We start from the raw sequence: 21,067 nt of genomic DNA, 5'->3' as shown, positions 1-21,067 counted from the left end.
TGTGTACAGTGGTGGCTGCGGGTAGGGCAGGTTTGCATTCTCTGGATCTTAACATGTAACAGAAATATTCCCATTCACCAGCAGAGATTTAGAAAATTATAAGAAATAAAGCACAAAGTGAATTAGAAAGTTGTAGAACTTTGCTTTAAACACTTATTAAGCTTTATTTATAAAAAAAAAAAAAAGGAAAAACCTTTAATTACAAGCCACTAACTTTACATTTTATATTAAAATGTAATTTCAATAAAATACAATAAAATATTGACATAAATTATATTTTCAGTGCTTTTATGCAATATTACATATTTTAAGTACTCAGACAATGAAAGAGGAGATTGCTGATCCGTGTCTGTATAAAGCACGTACTGTCCCATGTTCTGTGCTGTCATCGCAGTGCTTGGAGTAGCCCTTTCATGCTATCGGTAGAAAAAACATCAGATGTGACAGCACTGCCTCGATGACTGGAAGATTGTCATATGATGCATGAAGGCAGGGGAGGATGCCTGCAGAAGACTTGTGGGTAGGGGCCACACTCATGATGGATTGCCCAATGAAGACACCAAAGTTTCTCCTTGAGAGACCTTCACTGAATGCCCATTGGCCGCTTTGTCCACACTACTTGCCGGGGAAACCGGCGGAGGTTTATAAAGAAAGAGAGCGAGTAGGAAGAACACCATTCCTAATAACTGGAAAAGAGAGAAAGCACAGTGATATTCCTATATGTTCCAGAATATGCAACCCCAATTCCCCCAAAATTAGGAATTTGTTTAAAATAAAACTAGAATGCGATGATTTGTAAATCTCATAGACCCATATTTTCTTCACAATAACTCATAGAACACATATCAGACGTTGAAAGTGAAACATTTTACCATTGCATGAAAAAATTTACTAATTTATAACTCGATGGGAGTGACACATATTAAAAAAGTTGGGACAGGGTCATGTCTACCATAGTGTAGCACCCCCTCCTGCGGTATGTACACATCTGGGCAGTGAGGAGACCAATTGCTGCAGTTTTGGGAGAGAAATGTTGCCCCATTCTTGTCTCATGTAGCTCATCTAGCTGCCGAACAATCCTGGGTCTTTTCCAGATATTTTGTTTCAGGACCCACCAAAGGTTTTCTATTGGTAAAAGGTCTGGATGCAGGCAGGCCAGTCCAGCACCCGGACCCTTCTTCTGCGGAGCCATGCTGTTGTGATGGATCTGGTATTTGGTTTAGAATTGTCTTGCTGAAATATGTAAGGAATTCCCTGAAAGAGACGTCTGGATAGGAGCATATATTGTTCTAAAACCTCTACATACTGTTCAGCATTGATAGTTCCTTTCCCGATGTGTAAGCCACCCACCTAAGGGAACCCCATACCATCAGAGATGCAAACTTTTGAACTGTGCGCTGATAACAAGCTGGATGGTACCTCTCCTCTTCAGTCCACAGTACATGACGTCCATGTTTCCCAAAAAGAATTTCATATTTTGAGTCATCTGACCACAGAACAGTTTTCCGTTTTGCCTCAGTTTGTTTTAAATGAGCTTTAGCCCAGAGAAGACAATCACATTCCTGGATCGTTTTGACATATGGCTTCTACTTTGCATGATACAGCTTTAACTTGCATTTGTGGATTACATAGCGAGCTGTGTTCGCAGACTGTGATTTCTGGAAGTGTTCCTGAGCCCATGCATTGATCTACAGTACAGAATAATGCCTGTTTTTAATGCAGTGTCATCTGAGATCACACGCTTCCAATATTGACCGTTGGCCTTGTCCCTTGTGCACATAGATTTCTTCAGATTCTCTGAATCTTTTGATGATATTTTGTACTGGAGATGCTGGGATAATCCAAGTCTTCACAATTTTACATTGAGGAACATTTTTCTGAAATTGTTTCACAATTTTCAGATGCAGTTTTTTTGTAGATTGATGAGCCCCTGCCCATCTTTGCTTCCCAGAGACTCTGCCTCTCTCAAGTGCTCTTTTTACACCCAGTCATGTGAATGTTTTTATTAGTATCATTTACTTCTCCAGCCTTTTGTTGCACCTGTCCCAACTTCTTTGAGATGCGTTGTTGCCATCAAGTTCTAAATGAGTTCGCTTTCTTCATGAAATGGTGAAATGTCTGACTTTCATCATCTGATATGTGTTCTATGATCTAATATGGGTCTTTGAGATTTGCATTCTTTTTTAATTTTTTTTTATTTACATTTTACACAGCGTCCCAACTTTTTGGGAATTGGGTTTGTACATGTAAATTGGTCAAATAGCAACTGCCTCATCTTATTATTGGGATCCCTTTAGCTGCAGGAACTATCAAGTCATTTCCCTGCAGATTGACAGCAAATGAAAAAGATTGAGGTCTGCACTCTTGTATACTGATCGGGGGTCGAAAAAGGACTTGTCAGTCTATCAATACAGTTAAAAAATTTGTGTCACTCAACTGATCCTCACCAGCACACTGTGCTTCTGTATATGCACCCACCACAGATGTTACTGCTGAGGAAGGTCCCAGTGGACCGAAACGTCAGTTTTTTGGCATATTTTGTGGTTTCTTCAATAATTATTATACATAAGTGGATTGTACTCTGGATATTTGGTTTCTCACAATTAAATATATATATATATATATATATATATATATATAATTGCAGGAAATTCAGTAGCATGACATTTTTGAACTACAGATTCACAGCAGAGTCAATACTATATTAGGATAGTCTGGATCATAAGCAGAGTAACAACTACTATAAAGAGAAGCTTGTAGACTGTTGTGGTCGAAATCAACTTTCTGATGTGATGCAGTATCCTAATTGTTCTGAAGTTGAGCCAGTTCGGGTAACCACGACAAAAACACAAGGTGTGTTCCTCATAATGACTTCCTTCTTTATTATAGTGAGCAGTGAATATATACACTACTCACAAAAAGTTAGAGATATTTTGCTTGTGGGTGAAATTTCAGGATGAACCTTAAATGCACATTAAAATCACCTTTAATGTGACCTTCTCTACACTTCTGAATGCACATGTCCAGCTGTTCAATGTTTCATTACTTTTTGCACAACTTGCTGTTCTCTAACAAGGAGCTTCATGGCAAAATTTACAACAGGTGTTTGATCCATGAATCGCCCAATACATTTCCTGGTTCAATTCGAATTGGTATTTTAGCAGTCCTCCTCATCATGCTGTTCACATTTTTACATAATGAGACCAAGACGGCACCTAAAAATTGATCAAAAGTACCTCGCCATTGCGAGGCTTCATGCAGGATGTTCTCAGATGGAAGTGGCCACTGAGCTTAGAGTGTCACAGAGTGCCATCAGCAGGTTGCAACTGAGATACAAAGACTGGAAGAGTCACAGAAAGGCATAGAAGTGGATGTCCTTTGGCCACATCCCACATTGATGACTGCTTCACTGTGAACAATGCCCTGCGGAACCAGATGATGAATGCCACACAATTCCAAGCACATTTAAGGTAGGTGAAAGGCACCCAAGTGTCACGTCAGACCATTTGAAACCATTCACATCAGCATGGTCTGCGTGCTTGACGACCTGCAAGGGTACCTGACCACAGGAGTCATCGTCTTGCATGGGCCAGGGAGCATCTACGCTGGAAGAGGAGCCAGCGGGCCTCAGTGTTGTTCACTAATAAAATCGATTCACGCTGAGAAGAAATGATGGCGGCCAACGATGTTGGAGATGTCAAGGAAAGCGCTATGCATCAGCTACTGTTGTCACCAGACAAGCCTTTGGTGGTGGTGTTACAGTGTGGGCAGGTGTGTCTAGTCAATACAGAACTGCCCTACGCTTTGTGAATGGTACAATAACAAGCCCATACTACTTGAATAACATCATTAATCCAGTCATTGTGCCTCTGCATAAACAACACAGTCCTAATTTCATCTTCATGGACGACAATGAGCCAGCTCATCGAGGTTGCATCATTAGAGAACGGCTGCTGGAGACTGGAGTACCTCAAATGGAGTGGCCTGCACTTTCTCCAGACCTGAATCCCATTGAAAACCTATGGTATCAGCTGAGTCAGTAGAAGCTTGTAACTCTGTACCCCAGAACCTCAATGACCTGAAGGCAGCCCTTCAAGAAGATTGGGATCCCATGTCTCAGCAGATAATAAATGAACTTGTGAACAGCATACGATGTCATTGGCAAACTGTAATTAATGCTCAAGGCCAAATGACAAGTTATTAAGACATTGGCATTTTTGTGAGGGTATACCCACCATTGGTGTTGGCTTTTGTTTCAATAAGTTGTTAGGGATGAGGAAATCACCATTGCATGCTTCTACTCAACTGACCTACTTTCATGATATAATATCACAGTAGCGTAAACTTTTTACATTTTACATAAATTTCACCTGAAAGCCAAATATCCCTAACTTTTTGTGAGTAGTGTATACATACATCTTATCACAAAAAGCAGTAAAAGTGTCATGTTTAGTGGATACAAAAACATTCGGCCTTGAGTTAGTATGTCTAGTTAGAGATAACAAAAATTCAAGAATTAGCATGAGAGGAGTAGGAGAGGAGTGGATTTTATATGCTTTCTTCCACAGGATACAACATGAATTTCTTTCACAATCCCTCTCCTATCCAAGTCCATGTTAAAGATTTTGTTTGATCGATTGCAATGAATACATCTACAGAATGGATGCCCTTATGCCTTCCCTCACACCGCTGATGCATCTGCAAGGAAGCTGAATAGGAATTCTCTGATGGCTTGCAGAATATAACACTGCCCCTGCAGCTAAGTGAACAGTACAATATCAGGGAAATGGTATGAAATAAGTCAGCAGCATCCTCTTGCGACCTAGGATTGCAATGTATCAGGGCAGCTGTAGAAATAAATGGCATCACAGAGCGACTTGCATATATGCCACAACCATAACCTCAGAATCGCAATAAATCCATCCCAGTAGGTCACGGAAAACGTGTGATTCATACCGCAACCCCATTCATTTCTACACTGTGATACTTTGCACACAACATGTGCTGAGCCTAACATCGCCCTACAACTGTACCCTAAACTGACAGCAGAATGTTGCCACTGTGTACATTGATTGGACATACCATTTAGGGATACGTCTTATCGCCAAGTGATTTTTAAAGTCCTTTTCATTTAAAAGAACAATATTATCAGAACAAAAGTGTATCACATTTTGTTATACACAACATTTTAGTTGGTAAAATTGGGACGTATAAACCCCACCCCCGGGAATGTCCCAATCCTGCCTGGAGACATCCACTTATGGGCACGGTTTATGCTAGCCCCAACCATTTTCGGGCTGGGATACCGCAAATTTGCTGGGACTGTCTCTGAAAATCAGGGATAGTCCTGTCAAATTTAAAATAGTTGGCAACTATGCATTTATATATCTAAATGTGACTATTGTATGCAATCTATGAAAAATTGGGTTGCTTTTTTTCTGGGTATAATTTTTTGGTCATCACTCCATGTATTTCCTGCCCATAGTCTTTAACTTTCTCTCTGTTTGGAATTTTAGCATGACTGTCTCGCTTAAAGGCTAAGGATACCTTTGGGGCATTTGTTTTTATTATTGCTTTCTACTCATTTTGGGCTAAAAATTATTTTTTCGATTGGTCTTTATTAAGATTTTTCAACAGTTTTCTTTGGTAGCTTTGAGTTTTTCATTGTACGTGCAGGCTCTGTGCTTTAAACTGAATCCGTCAGAGAGCCGCTCTGTCGGCTGGATCTGTAGCCCTTATCTCTGAACTCCTAACAGCTTATAAACACTCATTTAACCTCAATTATTATGAAACTGACGAGTGTTTATGGGATGTTGGGAAGTACAGATAAGACCAAGCCGACAGATCTATACAGTGTGAAGCAGAGAGTCTAAAATCGAAAGCTGTAGAAGAAAAATGTTTGATTTTTTTTTTCTATAGATGTCACAATACTAGTGGAATACTGCTGGAATCCAATGGCAGGGACAAAGCCTAAATACAGGATGCACTGGAGTCTTGAACAGGAGGTAGCAGGTATGCAGATGAAGGTAAGGTTTCAGACGAGAAGTCAGCAGGAAAACCAGCGAGTGGTCAGCAGGTGTCCAGGAGTTGCTGGGTAAACCGCAAGGAGTAGGAAGAACCCAGAGAGAAAGTTCCAGGCGAGAGGACTGCACAAGAAGGAGCTAAAACACAATACTCAAGCAATGAGTAACAGGCTTGAGAGGTTTATATATGAAACAGGAAGTAAGATGGCACCCAGCTGAGACACAATCCATCATCTTAACTGAGGGAAAACTTAAGGGCAAGACATTCTGAACTAAACAGACATAGCAGGAAGGTTCCTGACAATATACTAACTGAAAAAATAAAAAATAAACTGCAATAATAATTTTTAAAAAAATGACCCCAATGGTGTCTATGGCCTCTAATACTGTAGGTTAGACCAGGGAGGAGTGAGGGGTGATGACTCAATTAGAGTACCACACTTCCTCTATGCTATCCTGGTAGTGTTGCTAGTCAGGCTTCTCACATTATACTACTCACTTTAGGCCTATCAAAAGAAAAATATAGCTGATATTTCAAGGTCTCTTTCATGCATCCATGACGACATCCATCACAAGATGGTCAGTGGTTCATCTGTGATGGATTCGTGTTTGGTCCGTGTATCAGTTTTTTGCCCTTCATGTGCCATCTGTATTCCATGGACACTGGAAAATGAGTTTCTCCTACTAATAGACTGTGAAAATCACTGACCGATCACGGATGCCAACTGTGTTGTGTCAGTGGTTTTCACAGACCCATAGACTTGAATGTGCATGTTTGGTCCACATCACAGACCAAAGAAGTGTGTGTATCTGTGGTTTTTACACTGACCCACAGTCAGTGGAAAATGACTCATGTGTAAATATACACATTAAAATTGAACACGGGACAGTACATGGTCGGGATTCATTGACAAGTGAAGAAGGCCTAATATAAACCCTTCCCTGTGCAGTGGAGACATAAACTGAGATTACTTTGCTCTCTCTGCGATGACCGCTACAGAAGGACAATATTCGGTATTTTTTATTTTCAATGCCACGGTAGTGATGAGGAGGTACATAATGGCACTCACCTTGTAAACAAGCCCTGCTATGAGCATATAATTGCTCATGGCTGAATTTTGGTACATGTAGCATGACCCCCTCTCTCCATTTTGGTTTTGCCAGAGCAGACACGAAATATCAATTATGGAGCCAAAGGCAATGGGTCCAGGGATTCCACCTGGGAAGGATCAGAAGGTAGAAATCAAGTAGTGATCACAGGGAGGGAAAAGTGCATATGAAGGAAGACAAAGGCCTTACATGTGATCCTAGGTCAAGTTAGGTTTAATGTATCGATACAGCAGAGATGAGTTGGTTACAACTCACTGCGACATCAAGGGCATCTAAGGTTTTACATGGGATTACAGAGAAAAGTACAGCACTAGAGCATTATAATGGTGTACGAATGAAACAGAAGACAAATTCAGTTCTGTTACAATTATAAAAATTAAAGGGGTTGTCCAAGTTATATTTATTGATGACCTATCCGCAGGATAGGTCATCAATATTAGATTGGTGGGGGTCCGACACCGCCGCCGATAAGCTATTTGAAGAGAAGGCGCTGCCTCCTCTTCACTGTTTACCTTCTCGCTGTTGCATCTGCAGTGGTGAGCAGGTGTAATTACACCCAAGCCGTCCCTTTGAAATGAATGGGGCGGCTGCAGATGCAACAGCGAGAAGGTAAACAGTGGAGAGGAGGCAGCGCTGGCACGGCGCGTGCCTCCTCTTCAAACAGCTGATCGGCAGGGGTGCTGGGTGTCGGACCCTCACCGATCTGATATTGATGACCTATCCTGAGGATAGGTCATCAATAAATATAACTTGGACAACCCCTCTAAGTAGTTACTGCAGCTTTTAGTGGTGGTGCATAACTCTAGTTCAGAAGAGCCTTTACAGCAGTGTTTTGAGGGAATGTATAGTTTTGCAACCACCGTGTTTGTTGCGCCATTGCAAAGACTTTACAAATCTCCTAGATTTTCTGCATACAGCTTCTAAACGTCCCCACTGTCAGATTACAGACCACCCCTGTGTAGTCTCACCCTGCAGTCCCTCTTCTAAGAAATGAGGGCGATGGAAGAGATTAACAAATGGCTGCAGGAGTGGACTACACAGGGTTTGTGTGTATTCTGCAACCATGGAGACATATAGGTCTGTACAGGAGCTGTACACACAAAACAATAGCTTTTCAATCATAACTATTTTCTTGTTTAATTTTTTATTCTAGATGCATTATTTTGGAGCAAAGACAAATTTTGGTTGCCAAAGTATAAATACCCTTTAAAGAGGACCCACAAAATGCAGTGCAAGAAAGGAAAAGATTCAGTAAAACTTGTAATTTATAATGTAACCCCTTATCGGGCCTAACTGTTAAAAGCTATTTTTTTCATTGTCGCCTTCCAAGAGCTATAACTTTTAGATTTTTCCGTCTATGTAGCTGTACGAGGGCTTATTTTTGTAGGATTAGTTATAGTTTTTAATAGTGCCATTTTGGGGTACACATAACTTACTAATTAACTTTCATTAACTCTTTCTGGGAGGGGATGGGGAAAAAAACAGCAATACTGCCACAAAGTTTTTACATTATACATTTTGAGGCATTTTCTTTTTCAGCATAAATAACATGATAACTTTATTCTCTGGGTCAGTATGATTACAGCGATATCAAATAAATATAGTATTTTTATGTTTTACTACTTTTGCGTAATAAAACGACTTTAAAAAAAAAGAAAACGTTTTTGCATTGCCACATCCCAAAACTTTTTTATTTTTCTTTCTACAGAGGTGTGCGAGGGCTTGACTTTTGCGGGACAACTTGTATTTTCCATTAACCACTTCACATCCGGGCCATTTCCCCCTTCCTGACAGAGCCATTTTTTGCAAATCTGACATGTGTCACTTTATGTGGTAATAACTTTAAAACGCTTTTACTTATCCAGGCCATTCTGAGATTTTTTTTTCTCGTCACATATTGTACTTCATGACAGTGGTAAAATTGAGTCAAGAAATGTCATTTTTTATTATAAAAAAAAACTAATTTACCAAAAATTGGGAAACATTAGCAAATTTCCAAATTTCAATTTCTCTACTTTTATAATACAAACCGGATTCCAAAAAAGTTGGGACACTATACGAATCGTGAATAAAAACTGAATGCAATGATGTGGAGGTGCCAACTTCTAATATTTTATTCAGAATAGAACATAAATCACAGAACAAAAGTTTAAACTGAGAAAATGTACCATTTTAAGGGAAAAATATGTTGAATCAGAATTTCATGGTGTCAACAAATCCCCAAAAAGTTGGGACAAGGCCATTTTCACCACTGTGTGGCATCTCCTCTTCTTCTTACAACACTCAACAGACGTCTGGGGACCGAGGAGACCAGTTTCTCAAGTTTAGAAATAGGAATGCTCTCCCATTCTTGTCTAATACAGGCCTCTAACTGTTCAATCCTCTTGGGCCTTCTTTGTTGCACCTTCCTCTTTATGATGTGCCAAATGTTCTCTATAGGTGAAAGATCTGGACTGCAGACTGGCCATTTCAGTACCCAGATCCTTCTCCTACGCAGCCATGATGTTGTGATTGATGCAGAATGTGGTCTGGCATTATCTTGTTGAAAAATGCAGGGTCTTCCCTGAAAGAGATGACGTCTGGATGGGAGCATATGTTGTTCTAGAACCTGAATATATTTTTCTGCATTGATGGTGCCTTTCCAGACATGCAAGCTGCCCATGCCACTCGCACTCATGCAACCCCATACCATCAGAGATGCAGGCTTCTGAACTGAGCGTTCATAACAACTTGGGTTGTCCTTGTCCTCTTTGGTCCGGATGACATGGCGTCCCAGATTTCCAAAAAGAACTTTGAATCGTGACTCGTCTGACCACAGAACAGTCTTCCATTTTGCCACACTCCATTTTAAATTATCCCTGGCCCAGTGAAAACGCCTGAGCTTGTGGATCTTGCTTAGAAATGGCTTCTTCTTTGCACTGTAGAGTTTCAGCTGGCAACGGCGGATGGCACGGTGGATTGTGTTCACTGACAATGGTTTCTGGAAGTATTCCTGAGCCCATTCTGTGATTTCCTTTACAGTAGCATTCCTGTTTGTGGTGCAGTGTCGTTTAAGGGCCCGGAGATCACGGGCATCCAGTATGGTTTTATGGCCTTGACCCTTACGCACAGAGATTGTTCCAGATTCTCTGAATCTTCGGATGATGATGATAGATGCAAAGTCTTTGCAATTTTTCGCTGGGTAACACCTTTCTGATATTGCTCCACTATCTTTCTGCGCAACATTGTGGGAATTGGTGATCCTCTACCCATCTTGGCTTCTGAGAGACACTGCCACTCTGAGAAGCTCTTTTTATACCCAATCATGTTGCCAATTCAACTAATTAGTGTTAATTGGTCTTCCAGCTCTTAGTTATGCTCAAATTTACTTTTTCCAGCCTCTTATTGCTACTTGTCCCAACTTTTTGGGGATTTGTTGACATAGTGAAAATTTGAATCAACGTATTTTTCCTTTAAAATGATACATTTACTCAGATTAAACGTTTGATCTGTCATCTCCGTTCTATTACAAATAAAATATTGACATTTGCCATTTCCACATCATTGCATTCAGTTTTTATTCACAATTTGTTTAGTGTCCCAACTTTTTGGGAATTCGGTTTGTAGATAGTAATACCTCCAAAAATAGTTATTACTTAACATTCCCCATATGTTTGCTTCATGTTTGGATCATTTTGTGAATGCCATTTTATTTTTTGGGGACGTTAGAAGGCTTAGAAGTTTAGAAGCAAATCTTAAAATGTTGCAGAAAACCCACTTTTTAAAGGACCAGTTCAGGTCTGAAGTCACTTTGTGAGGCTTACATAATAGAAACAACCCGAAAATGACACTATTTTAGAAACTACACCCTCAAGGTATTCAAAACTGATTTTATAAACCCTTTAGGTGTTCCACAAGAATTAATGGAAAATAGAGGTGAAGTTTCAGAATTTCCCTTTTTTGGCAGATTTTCCATTTAATCATTTTTTCCTGCTAACAAAGCAAGGGGTAACAGCCAAACAAAACTCAATATTTATTGCCCTGATTCTGCAGTTTACAGAAACACTCCATATGTGGTCGCAAACTGCTGTTTAGTCACACAGCAGGGCGCAGAAAGAAAGGAACTCCATATGGTTTTTGGAAGACAGATTTTGCTGGACTGTTTTTTTGACACCATGTCACAATTGAAGACCCCCTAATGCACCCCTAGAGTAGAAACTCCAAAAAAGTTACCCCATTTTGGAAACTACGAGATAAGGTGGCAGTTTTGTTGGTACTATTTTAGGGTACATATGATTTTTGGTTGCTCTATATTACACTTTTTGTGAGGCACCGTTTTTATTTTTTTTGTTATTTACAATGTTCATCTAACAGGTTAGATCATATGGTATTTTTATAGAGCAGGTTGTTACGGACATGACAATACCAACTATGACAACTTTTTTGGGTTGTTTGTTTTACATAATAAAGCACATTCTAAAAGCTATAGATTTTTTTGGGGGGGCGATTGTCTTATGTAGGGGCTCATCTCATTTTTTTCGGTATGAGATGATGGTTTGTTTGGTACTATTATAGGGTGCATATGACTTTTTGATCACTTGGTATTACACTTTTGTGATGTAAGGTGACAAAAAACGGTGTTCACCTAGGGGGTTAGGTAATGTAATATTTTTATACGGCAGGTTCTTACGGACATGGCGATACCTAAGATATATAAATTTATTTATTTATTTAAGTTTTACACAATAATATCATTTTTTAAACAAAAAAAAATCATTTTAGTGTCTCCATAGTCTGAGAGCCACAGTTTTTTTATTTTCTGGGTGATAGTCTTAGCTGGGGTATAATTTTTGCAGGATGAGATGACAGTTTGATACTAATGGTACTATTTTGGGGTGCATATGACTTTTTGATCACTTGCTATTACACTTTCTGTGATGTAAGGTGACAAAAAATGCCTTTTTTGACACCGTTTTTATTTTATTTTTTACGGTGTTCACCTGAGAAGTTAGGTCATGTGATATTTTATAGAGCAGGTTCTTACAGACAGGGCACCGAATAAGTATACTTTTTTATTTACTCAAGTTTCACACAATAACAGAATTTTTTTAACAAAAAAAAATTATAATTTAGTGTCTCCATATTCTGAGAGCAATAGTTTTTTTTTTTTTTTTGGGCAATTGTCTTAGGTAGGACCGCATTTTTTGCGGGATGAGATGACTGTTTGGCACTATTTTGGGGTTCATATGTAAGGTGACAAAAAATGGCATTTTTGTGGCAATGTTTCTATTTTATTTTTTTACGGCGTTCACATGAGGGTCATGTGATATTTTTATAGAGATGGTTGTTACGGACACGGTGATACTTAATATGTCTTTTTTTTTCACTTTAACACAATAATAGCATTTTTGAAACAAAAAAATATGTTTTAATGTCTCCATCTTCTGAGAGCTATAGTTTTTTAAATTTTCTGAGCGATTTTCTTATGTAGGGGCTCATTTTTTGCAGGGGGGGGTGACACGGCTTTATTGGTACCATAAAGACATACGCCTTTTTGATCACTTTGTGTTGCACTTTTTGTGATGTAAGGTGACAAAAATGGCTTTTTTTACAGTTTTTATTTTTTATGGTGTTTATCGGACAGGGTGGATCATGTGATATATTTATAGAGCCGGCCGTCATGGATGCGGCAATACCAAATATGTCTATTTTATTAATGTTTTCCTATTTTTAATTTTTTTTTTTATTACTTAATAGAAATATTTTTTTCATGTGAATTTTTTTTTTTTTTTTATAAAACTTTATTTTTATTTTTTATTTTACACTTTGTGTCCCCATAAGGTCATACAAGACCTGTAGGGGACATTTGACTTTTATTTTACTATTGATTTCTCCTGTAACTGGGGCTGACATAGTAGCCCCAGTTACATGGGAAATACACGCCCCAATGAGGCTGTACAGCACTATACTGTGCTGTACAGCCTCGGTGCAGGGCTTGTCGTGGTCTATGACAGACCCGACAGGCCCTGCACTCTCCCTGCCCCGGCGGTTACATGCTTCCTTCTCTGTACACACAGCACTTGGTGTACACTGACAGCGGGCAACCCACTCTGCAGCTTCACGAATATTAGCGTGCAGCTGCGATCTCTGAATGTATGTTCCAGAAAGTCCATTCATAGTAAACATCCACCCATAGGACGTTTATATCCTATGGGCAGATGTAAAGTGGTTAATATAATTTTTGGGTACATAACACTTTTTGATCGCTTTTTATTCTTTTTTGTGGTAAATAAGCAAAAAATAATTCTGGCATTTTTGTTATTTTTTATGGTGTTCACTAAATGGGATAAATTACATCATAATTGCAAAGATGTCATTATGGACACGATGATACAAAATATGTGGAGGAGATTGTATTTTTGGCATTTCTTCCATTAAAAACCATTTTTGTTTGATTAATATTTTCCTACAAAACTACATATCAATTTGCTCAGCTCCTCTAGCTCTTTAACATGCTGCTTGCACTGCATTTTAGGGGTTGTCCCATGACTACAACCCCTATCTAGAGTGTAGAGTGAAGTGTCTGACAGCTGGGGCCCCCAATAATCACTAGAATGGGGGCCTCTGTTCCCCCGTTTGAATGAGCGAGGAGACGTGTGTACGACGCTCTATTCAACTTTATGGTGTTCCATCAGTCTCAAAGAGGTGTCCCGTTTAAATGGGGGAACACAAACTACCGCTCTCGTGATCAGCCGAGGCCCCAGCGGTCAGACCCCTGCCAATCAGACTCTCATCTCCTATTCTGTGGCTAGAGGGGATAAGAAGTTGTCACGGGACAACCCCTTTAAATTCTACTTAAAGAAACAGATATTGGACAACTTATCGAAACTGTTTTTATTCTACGATTAAAGGGTATCTATCTATGAATGCTATCTAATCATACATATCCAATAGTAAAATCCACAACTGTGAAGTAATTCAAGCATGCAAAGCCTTATATGTGTTTTATCATCAGCCACCATTGTATTACAACATGCAGTCACTCCTCAATGCCATCTTATGAACGTAATGCTAGTATCATGTTATCTGCACGAGCCATCCTATCAGTGAATGTAAATCTCGCTATGGACAGGCAGCTCTTTACTAGTTAAGCTGGAGGTGGTAATAATATATTAAAGACCCAGCCTGTTAGCTGAAAGCACTTTGCTCTGAGTACAGGGCCGAGCAGATAAAATGCAGGAAATGCTGAGTTTATCATTAGGGTTATTGAGTCCATTAGTGTAAGTGCTTCTTGTTATTCCATACCTAATGTCCGCACTAATATCCACTGGATCCCAAGTGCAAAGGAACGCTGACTATCTGAAACACACCTAGAATACAAAAGCATCATGGGAAAATACACGGTTAAAACATTGTCTGTTTACAGGATTTTTTAATTATGCATCAATAGTATGGTTTATCTGACATGTTAGAATTTGTTCCAGTGTGACATCAATTGAAGGGACTTTCCATTTTTATCTTAGCTTAAAAGGGTTTACTGATATTTAAATAATAATGACCTTTCCTCTGGATAGGTCATCAGTATCTCATTGGTGGGGGTCCATCAGCTGTTTGAGAAGGCACTGGTGCTTCTGTGAGTGCCGCAGCCTTCCCCATGCTCACCAAACACAGTGCCGCATATATTGTATCGCAGCTGTCACAGCGCGGTGTGGGTGGTAAACTCCACACCGAACACAGGAGGGAAGGGAACAGGTACTAGGTCTGGAAACTAGGGAAAGGTCACCACCTAGTGAATCCCTAAACCGAGCCCTGACTACTATCAGTATGAACAGACCTCGATGGTAGAAATGTTCATACGCAGGAACCTAGAGCCCTATCTGACCCAAAAGGGCCCTGGAAATAGTGTCAGGACAAAACATGACCTGTTCCTTCCCAGCTGAAGGAAAGGAAGACTCCCTCAGGCCGAACACCAAAAGATAGGGGTATACAACAAACTAGAAATAGGAAAAAGACATTTAACTCCGAAGTACACGGACAAGCAGGAACTCTGTGGAGAACCAGACACCAACACTTCCACAAACAGAAAGGAGCTATCAAATGCATAGCATGATGGGTTAGACCAGACTAAATAGAGGAGTTGGAATGACCACTTAAGCTACACCTGAGACAAGAGGTGTGGTCATAACCAGCAACAACACAAAAACAAGTGAAACCAAAGAGGCTGTCAGATCACATCACGTGCAGCCAGTCTCTTAAATCTTCTGACCCCTGTCACAGTAGAGACCGTGACAGCAGCTCAGCCCCATTCACTTCTACGGATTTGAGCTGTGCCTAGGCGATGAGACAGATGAAGGTGATGTCATATGGACTAAGGAAAGCTGTGAGAAGGCCGCTACCTTCTAAAACAGCTGACTGGTGTGGATCCCGGGTGTCAGACCCCCACCGATCAGATACCAAAGACCTATCTAGAGCATAGGTCATCAGTATTTAAGTCTCAGAAAACCCCTTAAAGGTTGGATTTACATGTTCATATTTTGGAGTCCGTATTCTGGATGTGTGTTCCGGCTTGACCATGGGTTTACTGGCCTGAACTTACTGAATCATAGGGATCAGTGAGAGAACAGGCAACGACAAATGTCCTACATGGTGCTTCTGTGTGAGTGCATTAGTAAGAACGAAAGAGACAGAGTTGATTATGGCACAGAATCTCCTGTTTTCTCTATGTGTTATCTATGGGAGACATGACAGCAGCTAATCTCCGCAAACTAGATCGGGGAGAACTAAGAATTAGAAATGGAGCCTTCAGAGGGGAAGCTGATAAAAATGCTGGGTACAAGCCATGCAGTAAAATGGGTGAAATAGTACTACTCCTCATGTACATGCATTAAACCTTATTTTGAAAAGTCATCAAGAGTGTAGATGCATCAAATGCAGAAAATATGTTCTGGTGATTGCAATATTAGTCACATAATCTCTATGAGTCAGAAAGTTTACCGCAGCCTGCTATTTATACACAGCACTTTCAGGAAATTAGAATTAAATAAGTAATAAGTAATTACATGCATACAAGCTATCATCCTATCCTCCCCACACACACATATAGGCATTTTCAGCTTAGCCAAATGGGGAGGAAGATAAATGGATGCCAGACACAGCTGCCACTGCTTATCAACCAGGAAAAAAAGGATAAAATGGCTTGAAATCCAATGGTACTGAGCCTAGACTGGCACTGAGCCTAGACTGGCACTGTCATTATATACATTAGACAGATATCTCATGTGTACGGCTAGCTTAACTATAAGGATACCTCAGGGTTGCGGTCAATGCAGGAATACTGCCCAGGAATGTAAACAATATGATAGTGAAAGTGAATACTAAAAGCAGAGACATCTTCTGGCAGGAAGACGAACATTTCCCCGATACAGCCTGTGCACCCGACAAGGAAATATTTGACGCAACGCAGCTGCAGTTTTGGTAAACCTGGAGAATAAAATGAGATGGTCATTACATAAAACATATATTAAAAACACAGATGCAATAAATGTGCCAGAGTGATTTATCTGGGCTGTTACATAGGACTACAGAAAGACAATGGTGCAGCCACATTACATCTTCAGTCCTGCTGCATCAGTAATATTATAAATGGAAGGCATACTTATAGCCTCCAAATCCCATAGGTGCAAGGGTTCAATCACAAAATACCCAGATATACAATCAATGTCTGATGGTGGCCCGATCAATACCTATAATGCAGCCAGTCTGAGTTTTCACCCAAATAACTTCACTGCTGGACCTACTACTACGTTGGAATCACAAAAGGGCTTCAGTTATCTGAAGGGTGCTGTATAGCATTGCCCAACATTCATCATGGAAGTCACTGTACAGAAAAACAGCTGAAAGATCCATGGTCCCTCATTCTAGGTATCGATGTAGACCCCAGCAGTTGGAAGACCACCATATATATGTCGGGCATCAATATTCTATCAATGCATATCATGGGTAAGACCACTTTAAATATGAGTATCTATATGATATTTTTTTACTCATTTTGAGCTGCAAATGTTTTTTTTTCAGTTGGTCATTATTAAACAATTTCAGCCATTTTTGAGTTGCACGGGTTAAAGATCAGTCTGTTTGCAGAGTATCACTTCTCAGTCCTGTAAGCTGATGGCTCATGTGAAGCCTAATGTCTGATCACCCGACCTCGTATACACTCATTATAGTTAAACTCTTATCAAACTGTTAAGAATATGGCTTATATGACTGTTTATGAGGTCAGGAGATCGGAGACAAGGTTTCACATGAGCTATCAGCTGACGGGACTGAAAAGTGATACTCTGCAGACTGATTTTAGACCCCTGTATCTCAAAAACGGGCCAAAACAAGAAAATGCAGTCATTAAAAAAATTGCCCCGAAGGCTATGAAGCCTTTAAACTTAGATGTTAAACAATTGGCCAAATGTCTTCAACTGACATCTCTAAAAACATTTTAATAAGACCCCATGACTCTATTAGTCGTGATTACTAGACATCTATGAGTAATTATCCATATATAGAACTGACAATACCTTTCTACCATTGTCCTGTTCCATGTATGTTCCTGAGCACCCTGCATAGCAGGCAGAGTAGTACATGATTCCATCTGTTCCACAGACAGGACTATAATGATCCTCCACACAGCCACAGTCGGCATTACATGCAGCAGACAAGTTGAGCCTATTTTCCCAGAGGACACTGGAGAAAAAGGACATAGGACATTAAGTCTAGTATCTCCAAACCCAACACATTAGAAATGACTAAGTACAAGCTAGGAAAACCAAGTGATATTACCATCCACTGAGCAAGATTTCAGGAGGCTTGAAAAACTTGGTGGCAACTGGAGACATTGTTATAGGGCTTGAAGAGTTTACTGTAGTATCTAAAAATCAGACAGCCCTCTGCCGCATCATAAGATAGAAGTGATATTTGGGGGCCAAGCACATGTTTTCGTTAAAGCTACAAGAGATCGAAGCTAGACTTCTGACAACAAACCCTGTGGGTTGTCACCAGTTTCCCGTTTCAAGGACTTATAACTTAATGGCTAGGTTCAGGCCATGGAAAACTAGACAATTTCCCGGAGCTCTCAATTCTTTGGGGGCCTTCAAGGGACTATATTTACAAAACAGCCTAAATAGGCCAACTACCCAACTTGACCCAGATATATTAGGCTATGATAAATATAACTTTTATTGACATAATATTAAAAGGTGATAACTAACAATTCAACTTATGGCCAGTTAATTCACTAGCTCACTAAGAAGATGGACCACCCTAGTATAATTATTGCTGCTGCAATACAACAGTCAAGAGATTCCTAAAACTGCCCCCCCCCCCCCCCGACATGTTTCGGCAGCTAACCTGGCTTCTTCAGGGGTTTGAGGCAGACTTGAAGGGGGACTCTGCTAGTGTGATATAAATAGACTCAAGCGCAAGATTGACAGTTCAGTTGTCAAACGACCTAGAAGTACGTCATATGGATGAAAATGACTTTCATATATTATCCAATGCAGCTCAGTGCTGCGCGCTTACCTAACACCACTCCACCAATGGCAATGTGGAGGGGAATTCCCAAGCTTACCTAAAGAGGATGTGCAATGACTTAGAGACTTTCCTGGAACGAAGCCGCTAGTGCGCATGTCCTGCGCGAGATCTCAATGTGTGCAGACTTAAATACAGTAAACCAGAGGAGTATAGATGGTTCACTGATGCTTGCTCTAAATACTAGATCTACTAAGATAATAAATATGATGACTGCAATAACACTTAGGCGTCATTTCAGAAATATATAATGCTAATTACTCCTAGGTGAAGTACATTACAGTTTTTAAAAAACCTTTCAAAATAATAATGCAAATGTAATAATGACAATAGACATACAGGCAATGTGCCATTAGTAGCAGTGTCCCTACTGCTCACCTACATTCAAGATGACATATACTGTGTAATACAAAATCATAATTGTAGCGTCACCTTTTGTGTTGACACTGCGGATGTGTTGACTAATTCAACATCTAAATTCTTGGACTGTCTTTCCTATGTAAATTTTCTGACAAGGACATTGAAGATCATAAATAATACCAGTAGTCTGGCAATTGATAAATTCTGTTATTTCATATCTTTTGCTATCAACTGGATTAATGAAGTGGATTTGAGGCAAGTGGTACCCGGTGACTCTCCCTTAAGTTTTTCCCTCTGCGATGTGTGATGCTGGGACTCACAGTGATTACATCTCTTAAGTCAGTCTCAAGAATATGCTAATGTTTCTTGCAAATTTTGTACACCTTGTGATGCGTCTAATTGTTTTAGGTGCAGGGATGTCATATTTCTGCTGCAATAAGTCATTTTTGCTCGGGCAAAAGCCTAATGCAAGGTTTTTTTGGGTAGCCCCTTTCACTAAATCTCTGAAATAAGTTATTACTCTCTATGAGGAATCCATGCTCATCAGAGCAATTCCTACAGGTTCTAACGTATTGCCCAGTAGGAATACATCTTTTTAATGATAGAGGATGATGACTAGCCCAATGCAAAAGATTGTTAGCGGAAGTGGGCTTACAATATATATCTGAAAGATACTCACCTATCGTTTCAGCAAATAACAGCCTCACTGAAAACATCAGCTAATATGTTGATGAGTTTATTTCTCTATTTGTTCCTAGTCTTCCCTCCTACATTAAATATACTAAGGATGCGGTCACCAAACTCAAGGAGGTCCAGGTCACAGCAAGTACCAAACTGGCTAGCTTGGATATTGAAGCACTTTATACAAGTGTGACGACATGGTGAAAAACCGAGGAAATATGATTTTATGTGTGCTGATTCATTTTAATCTTGTGAGTAAAAAAATAAATGTGTGACAAAAAAAATACTTGCAGTACTTCACTATGTCAAGCTCTTTCCGAATAACATCTAGGAAATAAAGTGAATGAGATTGGAGTTGGAGTGCAAGCCCAGTGATTAAATACAAGTGACAGATACTCTTTGCTTCTGAGTCTGACTAAACTGTTTCCCATTGGAAGATATACAAGCTGCGCAGCCCTTCTTTATAGAACTTTGGATCTAGTGTGAATTGGAACCTACCTCACCATAGACCTGCTGTGCTTGGAACAAGAATGGATCAAACCGCATTCTTTTTGATCTTTGAATCAATTTTATTTCCATAAGATGCATTTTGAAAGAGCTCAGGACAATGACATTTTGGCCAGGCTCCTGCTAGGGCTGTCTGGAGCCATTTCTGCTTAACCGGTTTAAGTACTAGTACCTTTTGCTCTACTTCGAAGGTGCGCTCCCTTGCTGACCGGTCATACCACTTCTTCTGCCTTGTTTGTGAGGCTTTGAGATTGTCCTGGACCAGGGCGGTCAACCTCTGCAGCTTGTCCCTAAACTTCATAACATAGGCCACCACAGGAATCCCTTCCTCTATCAAGGCTCCCTCCTAATGCTCCTGTAGCAAGTCTAAGGGCCCCCTAACTTTCCTTCCGTATAATAGCTCAAAGGGTGAGAACCCTGTAGCTTCTTGGGGAACCTCCCGGTATGCAAACAGGAGATGGGGAAGGTAGCATTCCCAATCCTTATGTTGTTCAAATTCTTTTATTAGAAAGAGCCAATGGAAGAACAATACATCGAGAAATAGCCCGATTCTAAGTCGAGGCTGTGTACATATAAATGTATACAATCAAATGGTCACGAATAGCATAAGTAAATATGATATAGAAAAATGGAAATAGAAGTATATCCCGTGATCACATCTTCCATTGAAAAGACATATCAAAATCACAGTTACAAGTATAGAGAGACAAAAAGCTCTAACATATACTACACACCACAGGGATAAATGACTAAGACAAGGACAAGGACACGTAGGGAAAAGAGGGAAAGGGGAGGGGGTTTCCTGACAAGAAAAATAGTGGTATATTAAA

The 21,067-nt window shown here is 39.9% G+C and overlaps 1 protein-coding gene across 2 annotated transcripts in view; it reads right to left on the bottom strand.

Annotated features, from left to right (window-relative positions):
* Positions 1 to 210: 210 nt before the first annotated feature.
* SLCO4A1 (solute carrier organic anion transporter family member 4A1) overlaps positions 211 to 21,067 on the bottom strand; it is a 137,245-nt gene continuing 116,388 nt past the window's right edge. For both annotated transcript variants that reach the window (XM_044298292.1, XM_044298291.1), the window contains exons 8-12: positions 17,681 to 17,846; positions 16,420 to 16,592; positions 14,418 to 14,482; positions 7,094 to 7,242; positions 211 to 686 (exon numbers count right to left, since the gene is read on the bottom strand). In XM_044298292.1, the coding sequence (XP_044154227.1) occupies positions 534 to 686; positions 7,094 to 7,242; positions 14,418 to 14,482; positions 16,420 to 16,592; positions 17,681 to 17,846 (706 nt within the window). In that variant the 3' untranslated portion in view covers positions 211 to 533. The remainder of the gene's footprint in view (positions 687 to 7,093; positions 7,243 to 14,417; positions 14,483 to 16,419; positions 16,593 to 17,680; positions 17,847 to 21,067) is intronic.

Source organism: Bufo gargarizans, chromosome 6 (assembly GCF_014858855.1).
Source record: "Bufo gargarizans isolate SCDJY-AF-19 chromosome 6, ASM1485885v1, whole genome shotgun sequence".
Taxonomy (NCBI): domain Eukaryota; kingdom Metazoa; phylum Chordata; class Amphibia; order Anura; family Bufonidae; genus Bufo; species Bufo gargarizans.
The sequence above is the reverse complement of the archived record's forward strand: the minus strand, read 5'-3'. Positions and strand labels throughout refer to the sequence as shown.